We start from the raw sequence: 16621 nt of genomic DNA, 5'->3' as shown, positions 1-16621 counted from the left end.
TACTCATTACAAGTGACAGCTTGGTTAGTCTCTGCTGGTAGTTTAACCAACTAATTTCCAAAAGGTAAACATGGTAGGGTATAGGCTACCAGGAGCTTGCAGCTACCCAACAGCTAAGCATATACAAGTAATAAGTGTCTTTAATTCAGTGCTTCTCCCCGCAGTGACTATAAATAGTATACTTTAAATAAGCGAAAGAAATATAGATCAACTTGCCACAAATTTTATTACCATTGTTTTTACTCTGTAACAAAAAATATTCCATCCATCCATCTATCCATCCATTTCCTACCGCTTGTCCCTTTCAGGGTCGCGGGGGGTGCTGGAGCCATACTTGCCAACCTTGAGACCTCCGATTTAGGGGGGTGGGGTGAGTGTGTAAAGGATATCACCACATGGGCTCAGGAACACTTCATAAAACCACTGTCAGTAACTACAGTTGGTCGCTACATCTGTAAGTGCAAGTTAAAACTCTGCTATGCAAAGCAAAACCCATTTATCAACAACACCAAGGAACGCCGCTGGCTTCGCTGGGCCCGAGCTCATCTAAGATGGACTGATGCAAAATGGAAAACTGTTCTTTGGTCTGACGAGTCCACATTTCAAATTATATTTGGAAACTGTGGACGTGGTGTCCTCCGGAACTAAGAGGAAAATAACCATCTGGATTGTTCTAGACGCAAAATACAAAAGTTAGCATCTGTGATGGTATGGGGGTGTATTAGTGCCAAAGGCATGGGTAACTTACACATCTGTGAAGGCACCATTAATGCTGAAGGGTCCATACAGGTTTTGGAGCAACATATGTTGTCATCCAAGCAACGTTATCATGGACGCCCCTGCTTATTTCAGCAAGACAATGCCAAGCCATGTGTTACAACAGAGTGGTTTCATAGTAAAAGAGTCCATTTTCTACCGCTTGTCCCTTTCAGGGTCGCGGGGGGTGCTGGAGCCATAATTGCCAACCTTGAGACCTCCGATTTAGGGAGGTGGGGGGGCGTGGTTAAGAGGGGAGGAGTGTATTTACAGCTACACTTCACCAAGTCACGTATTTCATATATATATATATATATATATATATATATATATATATATATATAAAATAAATAATTCAATTTCAGTGTTCATTTATTTACACATATACACACACATAACACTCATTTACTCATTGTTGAGTTAAGGGTTGAATTGTCCATCCTTGTTCTGTTTTCTGTCACTATTTTTCTAACCATATGCATGTACAGTAGATGGTAGTATTGTCCTGTTTAAGAGTGTCACAACATTGCTGTTTCCGACAGACAAACTTCTTGACGGTAGACAAAAACATGACTGCTGCTGTTGTGTGTTGTTACCGCGCTGGGAGGACGTTAATGAAACTGCCTAACAATAAACCCACATAAGAAACCAAGAACTCGCCCTCGATCAATCTACAGTTATAACGTCATTGGGCAGAGACGCTGTTTATATTGTGGTCAAGCGGATGTGAAAACAGGCTGTCTCCACTCAGGTCCGCATGGAACTGTAGGGGGCGTGGCCTCAAGCTCCGCCTGAATTTCGGGAGATTTTCGGGAGAAAATTTGTCCCGGGAGGTTTTCGGGAGAGGAGCTGAATTTCGTGAGTCTTCCGGAAAATCCGGGATGGTTGGCAAGTATGGCTGGAACCTATCTTAGCAGCATTCGGGCGGAAGGCGTTGTACACCCTGGACGAGTCGCCACTTCATCGCAGTAAAACAAAAATATTGAAAGTGCAAAATAATACATCCTATATGTTATGTTTTAGTGTTTTCCTGCCTTCTCCTTTGTCTGCACCTGTGCTTTTAGTGATTCGTCCTCGGCGAGGGGTGGATCTTGAGGCACACCTGCTCGCAATTAGCACACCGGTATTTAGGCTCGTCACTGTCAGCTTGGCCTCGCCGGTTATTGTCTCCAGAACTTCTGTCGTGCATGCACCTGCTTCCCCGAACCTGGTATGCTTTCGCTACTTTGTCCTGAATTCTCTAACCTCCTGTGTGTTTATCTCCTAGTCCCCCTGAGGTAAAAGGATGACTTTTGTTGGATTCTTTCCCTTCTCAGCGTGCCCTGGCCCTTTCTCCTGCCGACCTCTGAGGAACACATTTTGTCCAGATTTCATGGTGTGCGTTTCTGCCCCATCACCCTTAGTTAACCCCTTTTGTCAAATTAAATTATTTCATTTTTGTAATTCCACCTTGTCTCCCGTCTCTGCATCCTGGGGTCACCCCCACTTGACCAAGACCTTAACACTTTAAGCTATAAACGTTTTTTGACCCACTTAAACCATTTGATACTGAAAACTAAATTAGATAAACTCAATAGATAATTAAGAATGTAAATTGACCAGTTACATTCACTCAAAAAATGTTCACCTATGATACAAAAATTATTTCAAGAATTTTCATACATCAAAATGACAAAGGCTATGTTAATCATGACCATACTTGCCAACCCTCCCGATTTTCCCGGGAGACTCCCGAATTTAAGTGCCCCTCCACGCATTTAAAAAACGCATCTGTCTTCTTGTCTCTCATAATGATTGTGAACTATAGGGGGAAAAAAAACGTGTGATTCCCTTTCAAAGACAGCGTAAGTCCATTCCAGACGGTTAAGAATAAATAGGAAAGTGTTTTTCATACCTAGCATTGTTCTCTGATTGACTAATTTCACTTGATCAAGCTTTTCCGAACATTCCAAGATACAAAATAATACGAGTGTATATGGTTCGTGCTGATATCATATCGGATCAGTATCAGACTCAAGACTCCAAAGTCTGTATCAGAAAAGAAAAAGTTGTCACAGCTTACCAGAACATTCCTACTGGTTCTTATTCTAACCACATGACTTGTTGTTTTTACTTTGTTTACTGCTCTTGTATGTGTGCTTTTATGCTACAAAGCAACAAATTGATTCTGTACATCATTCAGCAGAAAACAAACAAAAAAAGAGCCAGCAGGCCGTCACGCGCTGCTGAAAAAAGTCTAAAGTTTGACCCATTTGGCACAAGGAACACAAAGAAAGGCTAGAATTCCCATTCTCATTCACGCTCAACTGTGTGTCAGTTTAGATTAGACGAATAAATAGAAACACAACTTCTAAAAGTGTCGCCGAGCAACACAGCCACTCCAAGAAGGGTAAGGGTTTTAGGGCGTGTTTCTAAACATAACACAAAATATACATGTCATACTTACTTTTACTAAGACACAACGTATATGTATCACTCCGACAAAATAAATGTCGGCTATCAGGCTTGACTGACATGTTTGACAATTTGCAGTATGTTGTTTATTTCTCGGTGTAATCATTTTCACGTGATTATTTATTTAGATGAATAGAATTCTTCACCTGTCATCAGCCTAACTAAATTTAGACATCAGCTGTCACATTTGACTGCATGTTGCTGACATAAGCATATTCCAACTGCAGCATATTATTACTGCTCCAGTTCAAATTTAAAATGCATATTAATCTGGTTTGTTGATGAATTGCTCATTAATTTGCTTTGTTTTGTTAGTAAAATGCGTATTAATTTGGCTTGTTGTGATTTAAGATGCACTTTAAGAGTGTTTTGTATTTTAATATTTTTTTTACATTAAGTATGCTAATAGAGGGGAGTGCAACAAATTTTCACTATGGAACATATTTCCGTTTAGCTTGGTATATATATATATATATTAGGGGTGTTGGATTTTGAATCGAATCGAATACGTTGTGCGATTCAGAATCGATTTTAGTTTTTAAAAAATCGATTTAAAAAACCAAAAACATTTTTTTTTTTTTAATCGATCCAACAAAACAATACACAGCAATACCATAACAATGCAATCCAATTCCAAAACCAAACCTGACCCAGCAACACTCAGAACTGCAATAAAGACACAAACACGACACAGAACAAACCAAAAGTAGTGAAATAAAAATGAATATTATCAACAACATTATCAATATTAGTTATAATTTCAGCATAGCAGTGATTAAAAGTCCATCATTGACATTATCATTAGACATTTATAAAAATAATAAAAAAGAACAATAGTGTCACAGTGGCTTACACTTGCATCGCATCTCATAAGCTTGACAACACACTGTGTCCAATATTTTCACAAAGATAAAATAAGTCATATTTTTGGTTCGTTTAATAGTTAAAACAAATTTCCATTATTGCAATCAGTTGATAAAAAATTGTCCTTTATAATTATAAAAGCTTTTAAAAAAAATCGACTACTCTGCTAGCATGTCAACAGACTGGGGTGGATCCTGCTGAAATCCTATGTATTGAATGAATAGATCGTTTTGAATCAGAAAAATATCGTTTTTGAATCGAGAATCGCGTTGAATTAAAAAAAATCGATATATTATCGAATTGCGACCCCAAGAATCGATATTGAATTGAATCGTGGGAAACCCAAAGATTTGCAGCCCTTATATATATATATATATATATATATATATATATATATATATATATATACATATATACATATATATATATATACGTACATACATATATACATATATATATATATATGTATATATATATAATAAAGGTAAATACAGTACGTGGGGTCCTTTTAGCCTGCATCTTGAGTTTTGCTGTCCTGCAGCATATTGTCAAAATAAAATCAAACAAAAAACATATATATATATATATATATATATATATATATATATATGTGTGTATATATATATATATATATATAAAGTGAAAAAGCAGACATTTTTTTACAACAACATATATCAGAAAAAATATTATGACAAAACAAAGTAGAAATCATGAGATAAAAAGCCAAAATTATGAGATAAAAGTCATAATTAGAAGGTAAAATTTCGACTTAATTCTTATCTCATAATTATGACTTTTTATTTCATAATTATGACATTTATCTAATAACCTCAACTTTCTCATCTACCGAAATTAAAACTTTTTTTTATAATCTTATTATGACTTTTTATCTCCTAATTCGACTATCTTATCTCAAATCTACGACTTTTTATCTCATAATTATGACTTTTTATCTCATAATTTCTACTCTTTTAGCTCAGAATATTGACTATTTAAACTCGTAATTATCAGATCAGAATCAGAATCAAAAATAATCTATTAATCCCCGAAGGGAAATTAAATGACTTTTTATCTAATAATTTTGATTGATTTAACTCCAAATTCCGACCTTTTTTCTCATAATTATGACTTAACGTCGGGGTATTTTTTGTGTCGGAAACGGGGTTCCCATCGGTTTCCATAGTAAAAAAAAAATATATAAAAAAAAATCTATAAAAATAGCGTCATGTTCATCGTCATATAACACAAAGTACATAGAACGTAAAAACACATATTTTTACAAAGTAAACACACATGAGTTTTAGTCCCATTTCGAAAAACGATGCGATGAATTTGACTGTTGGCGAACCACACCTGATCACGTGATTTAATCACGTGACTTCCAGCAGCGTCCCGATGCCGAGTGGATTTTTACACCCGAGAACACAAAACCCACGCTTACTTGATGCTCAAAAAATACCTTCGTTTGTTGATTTTGTATCAAAATGGAAGGTTTGCCGGGTGGAGATCCGCGCTATCTCAAAAGGTAAATCCTGCTAACGGCATAGCTTGTTAGCTGTTAGCAAACATCCATTCCCATTCTAGAACATTCGAACACATTGTAGCACATTATAGCAAAAATAAACAGTAATAGTAATAAAAAATACACATATTTGTTATAACGGTAAGGCTGAAATAGCGAGTACACAGTATTATTACGTATTAATAAACAGTGGTAGCATTAGCCTGCCATACAGCACATTACCTGGTGATGGTGGATACAATGATGCATAATGGCTATGTCCAGATTAACGTTAAAGTAGCAATGATTGTCACACACACACTAAGTGTGGTGAAATTTGTCCTCTGCATTAGACCCCTTGTTTACCCCCCTGGGAAGTGAGGGGAGCAGTGGCCAGCAGCGGTGCCGCGCCCGGGAATCATTTATGGTGATTTAAAAGCCTACTAAAATGAGATTTTCCTATTTGAACAGGGATAGCAGGTCCATTCTATGTGCCATACTTGATCATTTCGCGATATCGCCATATTTTTGCTGAAAGGATTTAGTAGAGAACATCGACGATAAAGTTCGCAACTTTTGGTCGCTAATAAAGTAGCAGACGATGTGCGCGTGACGTCACGGGTTGTAGGTCTCCTCACATTGTTTATAATCATAGCCACCAGCAGCACGTGCAATTCGGACAGAGAAAGTGACGAGTTCACCATTAATTTGACCGAGGATGAAAGATTTGTGGATGAGCAAAGTTAGAGTGAAACACAAAAAAAAAAAAGAAAAGGCGACGGCTCCAGGCGACGGCAGTGTGAGCGATTCAGATGTTATTAGACACATTTAGTAGGATAATCTTGGAAAATCCCTTATCTGCTTATTGTGTTAATAGTGTTTTAGTGAGATTATAAAGTCATACCTAAAAGTCAGAGGGCTGCGGTGAACGTCAGTGTCATGAGGAGCCAAGATCACAGCTGCAGGAGGAAGTCGCATAATCCACTCAAGTCTCCGGTAAGAGCCGACTTAATATCACAATTTTCACATCCAAAAACTTGCTGGTTGACGTAGAGAAACATGTTCGCTTGACCGCTCTGTGTTAAAGCTACACAACAAACAAATAAACACCGGCTGTGTTTCGGTTGCTAAAGGCAGCTGCAATCCACCGCTTTCCACCAACAGCATTCTTCTTTGACGTCTCCATTATTAATTGAACAAATTGCAAAAGATTCAGCAACACAGATGTCCAAATTACTGTGTAATTATGCGATGAAAGGAGACGACTTTTAGCCGTAAGTGGTGCTGGGCTAATATGTCCGCAAAAACCCGAGACGTCACAAACACGCGTCATCATTCAGCGACGTTTTCAACAAGAAACTCCGCGGGAAATTTAAAATTGTAATTTAGTAAATTAAAAAGGCCGTATTGGCATGTGTTGCAATGTTAATATTTCATCATTGATGTATAAACTATCAGACTGCGTGGTGGGTAGTAGTGGGTTTCAGTAGGCCTTTAAACCCCAATTCCAACCCTTGATGCTGAGTGCCAGGCAGGGAGGCAATCGGTCCCATTTTTTTTATGAACTCAAAACCTACCCATCTCAGAGCAGACACTCTTAACCACTAGGCCACTGAGTAGGCTGATTGTGTTGCAATGTCATAATAATCATACAGTGGGATGATGTTTATGTATTTGACCATGGCAGGAAAGTGAAGGGATGCACGCTGGATGTCCACCCAACTGAGAAAGCCATCGTGGTGCAATATGAGGTGGAGGCAATGATACTTGGAGAGCAGGGCAATGCCATGGTTGGAGGACGCAAAGAGTGTCACAAAATGTAAGAACTTTTTTTTTTTTTCCAATAACCATTTCCAACCTACAAGTTGTACTGTCATTGAGTTGTCATTGTTCACAACCCTTCTTACTAGTGATGGGTTGATGAGACGTCATGTAGCGTTTCGACACAATGCAAAACTTTATTGATACTGTGTCACTAAATACTGACATCTGATGGACATTAAAAATCCCTACAAGCAACCTATGGACCGACTCAACTGACACTGATTTTATGACTTAGTTCAGGAGTCACCAACACGGTGCCCACGGGCACCAGGTCGCCCGTAAGGACCAGATGAGTAGCCCGCTGGCCTGTTCTAAAAATAGCTCAAATAGCAGCACTTACCAGTGACCTGCCTCTATTTTCTAAATTGTATTTATTTACTAGCAAGCTGGTATCGCTTTGCTGGACATTTTTACTTCTAAGAGAGACAAAACTCAAATAGAATTTGAAAATCCAAGAAAATATTTTAAATACTTGGTCTTCACTTGTTTGAATAAATTCATTTATTTCTTTACTTTGCTTCTTATAACTTTCAGAAAAACAATTTTAGAGAAAAAATACAACCTTAAAAATGATTTTAGGATTTTTAAACACATATACCTTTTCCATCCATCCATTTTCTACCGCTTATTCCCTTTCGGGGTCGCGGGGGGCGCTGGTGCCTATCTCAGCTACAATCGGGCAGAAGGCAGGGTACACCCTGGACATGCACCTGGGGATAGGTTAATTGGCAACACTAAATTGGCCCTAGTGTGTGAATGTGAGTGTGAATGTTGTCCGTCTATCTGTGTTGGCCCTGCGATGAGGTGGCGACTTTTTACCTTTTAAATTCCTTCCTCTTCTTTCCTGACAACTTTCGAAAAGCGGTACGATCACCAACACAGGGTTTGCTAGAGAAGTTAAGTCCCTACCTTTAGTCAAAAGTGATTTATGACCCCCCATAAAACAATGATTTATGACCCTCAAGGTCAAAGGTTAATGATTTATGAGGGGTCAAGTTCAAAGGTTAATGATTTATGAGGGGTCAAGGTTAAAGGTCAAAGTCAAAGGTCAAAGTCAAAGGTCAGGTTCAAATGTCAGGTTCAAATGTCAAGGTCAAGTGGGTGTGGCTTACCCGGAAGAGGGTGGAGTTAAGACCTGCGGTGGGAGTGGTTAAACCAGGAAGAGGGTGGAGTTTTAAACAGAAAGAGGGTGGAGTTAAGACCTGCGGTGGGAGTGGTTAAACCAGGAAGAGGGTGGAGTTTTAAACAGAAAGAGGGCAGAGTTAAGACCTGCGGTGGGAGTGGTTAAACCAGGAAGAGGGTGGAGGAAAGAAGAGACGGAAGCCCTTTCTCGATATTTTCATCGTTATCTACCGTGGATTGGGAAGTTTTTGGTGGACACGCACACACACGCACACACACGCACACACACACACACACACACACACACACACACACACACACACACACACACACATTCGTACGCACTGTTATTACCATGTTATTAGACATTGTCTTAGTCATTATTTGGAGCTTTATACGTTAGCGTAAAGACTTTGTTCGATTCGGTCATGATTAGTGAAACGCCTGTTTCGATTGATAAAAATAATAAAACTTACATTGACGCTCCGCAAAAAAGTCGAGTGTTTCTAAATCGTATTCAGATGCCGCCGACCGAGTCTTTGCGTGAGAAATGGGATTTGGAAGGGTTAGGGATGGAGGGATCTTTTGGATTTGTATTCAGATACGAAATGGGTGATATCTGCTTATTTCAGCTAAAAGAAAGAAGAGACGGAAGCCCTTTCTCGATATTTTCATCGTTATCTACCGTGGATTGGGAAGTTTTTGGTGGACACGCACACACGCACACACACGCACACACACACACACTTCACACACACACACACACACACACACACACACACACACGCACGCACGCACACACGCACACACACACACACACACACACACACACACACACACACACACACACACACACACACACACACACACACACACACACACATTCGTACGCACTGAAACAACTTCCGTACCTCACGAAAACATATTTAAACAGATGGAAAAAACTATCGCAGAACACAGTGTCACGTAGCAACTGGTCTTTACGGTCGTTTGAATCAACAGGTCAGTTTGGGGGACAAAAGGAGGGTTCAGTTTTTACTGACTTCCCATCTGACAGTTTAAATGTTTATGACCGTTTGAATCAACAGGACACGCACGCACGCACACACGCACGCACGCACGCACACACACACACACACACATACACACACACACGCACACACACACACACACACACACACACACACACACCATTACCTCTGCTTTACCATGTTATTAGACATTGGTTTAACTCCATTTAAGCATTTAAACGTTAAAAGCATTGCACTTGTACGACGTTGTAATACTTTTTTTTTACCAGCCGATGACGACGAAGTGAAAGACGATGAACTTTGCTTAAACAGTCTTACAAAGTTGGAAGATGATTATCGAGGTGTGTTTAAACCTTCGAATTATTTAATATTGTGTGTATTCATTATTTTGTTTTATAGAGGATTTGCCGTAAGATCCTAACGCGATCGTTTTAACACAATCGCAGTCTGGTGAGTCAAATGATTCTCATTTTACAAGAAAAAAAACATGCGGTATACGATACATATATACATATATTTACTTACATCTCCGGCTCGCTGGTCTCCCTTAAAGCTGGCGGGTCCGTCAACGGCCGTTCCAGGCAGAGGAGAAGGCTTGATTGTGCCAAAGACTCCAGACATCGAATCCTTGCTCCGAGGGGAAATCATCGAAAACGACGGTGAATGTCCAACAGGCACCCGCTGTAAGTTTTTCTCGTTTTCTGTAAGCTTTTTTAAGATTCTCAGGAGCTTTAAAGAGCTCCTCTCATTCCAATGTCTTTCGCTCAAATGAATTTCGCGCCTAAGGGGAATGGGCGGGGACTGATTCCGGAGGTGGGCGGTTGTTTCCGCCAAGCAACCTTCTGGTTGAAATGGAGTGTGGATCAAGATGGATCCCTACTCTATATTCTTTTATTTAACCCAATGTTTTTTAAATACGTGTATAATGCTTTATATCCTATGTGTTGTGAATTCCATCCTACAATATCTTCCAAGGAACCCAAAGAAATGTTACCACACCTCCCGCTTTATTTATTCTATAGATTGCCTGAACTATTTCATAAACTAAATCTTGTCTTGTTTCTGATGCTATGTTTTTATGCTCATCAATGCACTGTTGGACTGCGAGCACACAACTACTTTCCTTGCTTTGTTTTCCTCTATCCAGTTAACTGCCATATAAATTGCTACCAATTCCCCCGTAAAAACAGATAGTTTATCACTGATTATTTTATTTAATACTATGTTTCCTTGTGGGATAACTGCTACAGCTCTTACCTTTATTTTTTTTTATATAGTTTTTGATGCATCCGTATATATCATATCTCAATCCATTTTTCTATCCGGTAACTATTTAAATTTCTATTCTTTAGTAATTGCATGTTTTCTTTTGGGTTATCAAACATCCACGGTGGTATTGCAGGCATTGGTACTGTAGGACTAACTTTAATATTGTCAATTTTAACTTTATTACATATGTCTCCTATAATCCACCCAAAACTATTCTTTTTTGTTTTCTCTTTTTCTTGGCAGATTGGTAACACTGGACAAGTCGGATATCCTTGCTTGGATCCTTTTAAAGTTGCCCGATAAACTGCTGAGAGTTGATCTCTCCTCTTGTCCAAAGGTTTTTCGTTCATTTTTACTTGTAATACTGGCACTAGGGTTGATGTAGTAGCTCCACAACATAACCTTAAAGCCTGTGACTGGATCCGGTCTATTTTCCCAAGTCATGTTTTTGAAGCAGATTGGTAAATAATGCATCCGTAATCAATAACAGATGGAATTAAAGTTATAAATATATACATGTATTGTTTTCAACGTTAACCTATCAGCCCCCCAATCATTACCCCTCAAAGACCTCATTATATTTAACACCTTTTTACTTTTTCCCCTATTTTTTTATTTTCCGGAAGGAACACTCCTGAAGGAATAAATAAAGTACTATCTAATCTAATCTAATCAAATCTATTTTGCTGATGTGGGTTGACTAGTTCATATTTTTATCAAACCATATTCCTAAATATTTAAATACTTGTACCTCTTCTATATTTTCACCTTAGAGTTTTTATTTGGAGCTTGTTTGGTACTTTTGTCTTTGTAAAATGTATGACTTTTGTCTTTCCAACAGAGAATCTTAAACCTCAAGCCGTTCCCCAGTCTTGAACATTATTTACCACTTTGTTAGTTTTTTGATTATTTCTTTTGACTCTAAATAATATACTAGTCTTTCATTAATCTTTTTTTTTTTCCATTACTTTTCCCCAAATTTATAATTTCCTGCCTCTTCCGGGTCTTACCCTGACTTGCATATTGGAATTGTTACCGCTAATTTTCCCCTCTGCCGGTCATTCTCCTTCTTCATATATCCTGTCATATCATTTCAAGACCACTTCTTTGACGATGCCACCTAAGTTTTTGATCATTTGATAACCCGCTAGGTCTTTCCCCGGTGACGTATTTTTAACCTTTTTCAAAATTCGAACCATTTCATTCAAAGAAAATGTCATATCCATAGTGTTGGTAAAGCTATTAACGTTGTCTTCCATCATTTCCCCAATATTTAAACTCATTGTTTTTTCTCTCTTTTGTTTTTCCACATTTCTCAAATTATCATTACCGTGCACTTTAACAAATGTTTTTGCTAAAGGTTCTGCTGTTTCTTTACCCGTGACTACATCTTCTTTGATAAATGTGGCACATCATCCTCTTTACCCTTCATTCCTATCTTTACGAATCGTTATATATCCTTTTATTATAAAGTTTAATTTTGGCTTCAGCCCTGTTTCTTGAATACAAATCATACGTGGTTTAGTTTTCATATTTTTAATATATCCCTTTAATTCATGTTCGGTTGCTATCAAACTTCTGGCATTCCACCGGACCATTAACAGGGTGTTGGAATGTGGTAACATGACTCCGTCACGTCTACTCTCCGTAGTACAGCTTGCACCCGGTACCAAGATAGTTCTTTCAACAACTTTGATGCTGCTTTGACAATTATTTTGATCTTCTCAGTCTTATTTTTACTTTCATTTTGTATCAAAGCTGAGTTGTGCTCTCTGGTTTATTTTGCAAATGAACCGACAGAACATGATCATGTACAAGACTCGCCTACCCACAATGCACTGCAACCCAACGCTCCTGGTCGGATGTTTTTTTCGGGGTTCATGGAGAGATGCGGTAAAGAGTGGTAGCCAAGACACACGGTCACACACGGTCACACACGGTCACACACGGTCACACTCGGCAATTATTTTGACCTGGGGAGCAGATATAGAGGAAAAAATGTGTCTGGGGGGCCGGGATATCTGATTTTCAGGTACAAAAAACTTCACAATGACACAAAATAAACACAACAGTTAAACCTCACACTAAAAACAAGACATTGACTTGTACGTTCAAAAGACAGAATAGAACAAGTCAAGACATGCAATGCCATCTACAAAATGTTATGTAAATGTTAGTCATTACACACGCGGCTATGGTTTTGATGTATTTGTTACAGACATGTTTACGTCAAGTAACATCACATGGTTCCATTTGCACCTTTCAACAAATCTGAAAAGGAATATTAAGAAGTAAAACTTATATTTAATCCTACCTCTTCTCCGAGCACACGGTGACCGTACATACGGGTCGAAAAATGTTGACCTAATTCAGCATTTCTCAAAGTGTGGGGAATAGAGACATGACAGGTGGGGCGCGAGGAAAGGGAGGAAATTTTTATTTTTGATTTTTTTTTACTATGCTTTCATTTTCTATACACACTGTAAATCACTTTGTGATTCTGTCTGTGAAATCCGCCGTATAAATAAATGTAAATTACTTATTTTTCCTGTAGGCTTTAAATTTCTCGGCAGGAGCGAAAGTTTGACAGACATAGCAACAGTAACTTTTGCAGGCAGGGCTAAGAGGAACAAACTTTCGCGCGGATGGGTAGCAGGCTAATGTGCGGACCACAATTACACAAAATGGATACATTTGCAACTCGCACCTCAAAGGTCTGCGGAGAAACAAAAATATGACGGGTCTAATCAACCAAAAAGTCAACCTAAAAGAAAATATGGCGAAGGGTATCTTGCTCTTGGATTCACGGCAGCGGAGGTGGGGGCAGAGGAGAGACCCCTGTGTGTTCTTTGTCTAAAACGGCTAGCAGCAGACAGCATCAGGCCCAACAAAGTAAAGAGACAACTCGAGACCACACATGATGTCCAATAAATTGTTTTGTTGGGGCGATGGGGGTAGGTGGGCCTTGAGTCTAAAGTGCTGATGACAGAAAAAAAAAAAGTTTGAGAAGCCCTGACCTAATTGTACGGATCTCACTTTAAACGGCAAACCGATCATTTAAATGTTTTCACTTTGAATATGAAACGAGGAGTAAAATGTACAATATTATCAATTATTTCACAAGGACATGTTTTAAGGATATTGTACAGTATAATTAAATCTAAAATGAATGTGATCACTTTCAGGATCATTTTATTTTTAGCCAGTAAACAACTGTTATGTACTTTTGAATCGGGTTTTCAAAAAAAAAGAAAAAGGGAGGGACAATCAAGGATCAACAATGGCACGACTTTCACTAGCTTGCGTGAGGTCAAAAGACAAGATATTTTAGACCAATGCTGCTTTGGATCTGTTCCTGCTAAACTAGTTAGTGACTTTCAATGCTCAAATCAGAATAATAATACTAATTTTAGCTACTGGAAATTTGTGTGGTAGCAATAAATACCCACCAGCGCGATACTTTGCAGTTCCACACTGACCAACCACGCAACAAACTCAAAAGAACTGTACAAGGAAAAAACAATGCAGTGACTTCAAACTGCAAATATAAGGTTTGAGTAAAATATGTAGGTTGGTGTGAATGTTGTCCGTCTATCTATGTTGACCCTGCAATGAGGGGGCGACTTGTCCAGGGTGTACAACTCCTTCCACCCGATTGTAGCTGAGATAGGCGCCAGCGACCCCCACGTCCCCAATAAGTGGTAGAAAACTGTGGAAAGTTCAGTAATACAGAATCATTGTGGCATTATCGTGTCAGTTGGACGCTATATGCGCTAGTCCTCATGGTAAATGTGGTTTTCCTTTTGGGAAAACGCCATCGCTTTGGTTCACTGGTGCGGCCAATATAAACCAAAACTGAAAATTCTTAAGTGGGGCTTTAAGTAGAGTTTATAAATCTTGTATCTGTGCCACATATAGCCTTATTTCAGTGTCAACAGTCTCCAGCTTACTTGCTACACATGTTTTGGCTCTGCCCATCCCTGTGCAGTTATTGGACCGACATTTTTAATACTTTGTCTGTTGTTGTAATTACCTACTAGGCCTTCTTTGCCTTTATTTGTTGTTGTATCTTTATGTTAGCAATTGGGACTTTTTGAATGAAATTGTCTGTGGCTCCATGTTAACGAAGTTGCCTGTACTATTTGACTGATGCATTTTATTGATTGATTTATTATTTTTCTTTCTTTTTCGTTTTGTCTCCTCAGAAAAAAAATTTGGTAACTTTGTTTGTTTTATAACTTGTGCCAGGATAGCAGTAATTGCACAAAGGCATTCTTCTTCTTTTAGTTTTCTGACAGCACGTAGGCGTTCGCATCAACTTTCGTCTTTTTAACAAATGGGTAAAGGGGGAATGATGTATGCCGTAAAACTAGTTGGCACATTTAATATTTAATAATAATGAATATTGTAAAATTCTATAATTTTTGTTATTTAAAGGGGAAAACCCGATTCAAAAGTACATAACAGTTGTTTACTGGCTAAAAATAAAATGATCCTGAAAGTGATCACATTCATTTTAGATTTAATTATACTGTACAATATCCTTAAAACATGTCCTTGTGAAATAATTGATAATATTGTACATTTTACTCCTCGTTTCATATTCAAAGTGAAAACATTTAAATGATCGGTTTGCCGTTTAAAGTGAGATCCGTACAATTAGGTCAGGGCTTCTCAAACTTTTTTTTTTTCTGTCATCAGCACTTTAGACTCAAGGCCCACCTACCCCCATCGCCCCAACAAAACAATTTATTGGACATCATGTGTGGTCTCGAGTTGTCTCTTTACTTTGTTGGGCCTGATGCTGTCTGCTGCTAGCCGTTTTAGACAAAGAACACACAGGGGTCTCTCCTCTGCCCCCACCTCCGCTGCCGTGAATCCAAGAGCAAGATACCCTTCGCCATATTTTCTTTTAGGTTGACTTTTTGGTTGATTAGACCCGTCATATTTTTGTTTCTCCGCAGACCTTTGAGGTGCGAGTTGCAAATGTATCCATTTTGTGTAATTGTGGTCCGCACATTAGCCTGCTACCCATCCGCGCGAAAGTTTGTTCCTCTTAGCCCTGCCTGCAAAAGTTACTGTTGCTATGTCTGTCAAACTTTCGCTCCTGCCGAGAAATTTAAAGCCTACAGGAAAAATAAGTAATTTACATTTATTTATACGGCGGATTTCACAGACAGAATCACAAAGTGATTTACAGTGTGTATAGAAAATGAAAGCATAGTAAAAAAAAATCAAAAATAAAAATTTCCTCCCTTTCCTCGCGCCCCACCTGTCATGTCTCTATTCCCCACACTTTGAGAAATGCTGAATTAGGTCAACATTTTTCGACCCGTATGTACGGTCACCGTGTGCTCGGAGAAGAGGTAGGATTAAATATAAGTTTTACTTCTTAATATTCCTTTTCAGATTTGTTGAAAGGTGCAAATGGAACCATGTGATGTTACTTGACGTAAACATGTCTGTAACAAATACATCAAAACCATAGCCGCGTGTGTAATGACTAACATTTACATAACATTTTGTAGATGGCATTGCATGTCTTGACTTGTTCTATTCTGTCTTTTGAACGTACAAGTCAATGTCTTGTTTTTAGTGTGAGGTTTAACTGTTGTGTTTATTTTGTGTCATTGTGAAGTTTTTTGTACCTGAAAATCAGATATCCCGGCCCCCCAGACACATTTTTTCCTCTATATCTGCTCCCCAGGTCAAAATAATTGCCGAGTGTGACCGTGTGTGACCGTGTGTGACCGTGTGTGACCGTGTGTCTTGGCTACCACTCTTTACCGCATCTCTCCAT

General features: G+C 38.6%; 1 protein-coding gene and 1 long non-coding RNA gene across 5 annotated transcripts in view; both read left to right on the top strand.

Annotated features, from left to right (window-relative positions):
* Nucleotides 1-5426: 5426 nt before the first annotated feature.
* Nucleotides 5427-16621, top strand: part of kifap3a (kinesin-associated protein 3a) — a 47109-nt gene continuing 35914 nt past the window's right edge. For 3 of the 4 annotated variants that reach the window (XM_061883244.1, XM_061883243.1, XM_061883242.1), the window contains exons 1-2: nt 5427-5599; nt 7263-7394. In XM_061883244.1, coding sequence (XP_061739228.1) covers nt 5559-5599; nt 7263-7394 — 173 coding nt within the window. In that variant the 5' untranslated portion in view covers nt 5427-5558. The remainder of the gene's footprint in view (nt 5600-7262; nt 7395-16621) is intronic. The other variant, XM_061883245.1, reaches the window with a different exon arrangement.
* Nucleotides 9676-11330, top strand: LOC133540555 (uncharacterized). The gene is made up of 2 exons (XR_009803658.1): nt 9676-10235; nt 11065-11330. It is a non-coding gene; the product is annotated as an uncharacterized LOC133540555 (long non-coding RNA).

The sequence above is a fragment of the Nerophis ophidion genome, linkage group LG22 (genome assembly GCF_033978795.1).
Source record: "Nerophis ophidion isolate RoL-2023_Sa linkage group LG22, RoL_Noph_v1.0, whole genome shotgun sequence".
In the NCBI taxonomy this organism is placed as follows: Eukaryota; Metazoa; Chordata; class Actinopteri; order Syngnathiformes; family Syngnathidae; genus Nerophis; species Nerophis ophidion.
The sequence above is the reverse complement of the archived record's forward strand: the minus strand, read 5'-3'. Positions and strand labels throughout refer to the sequence as shown.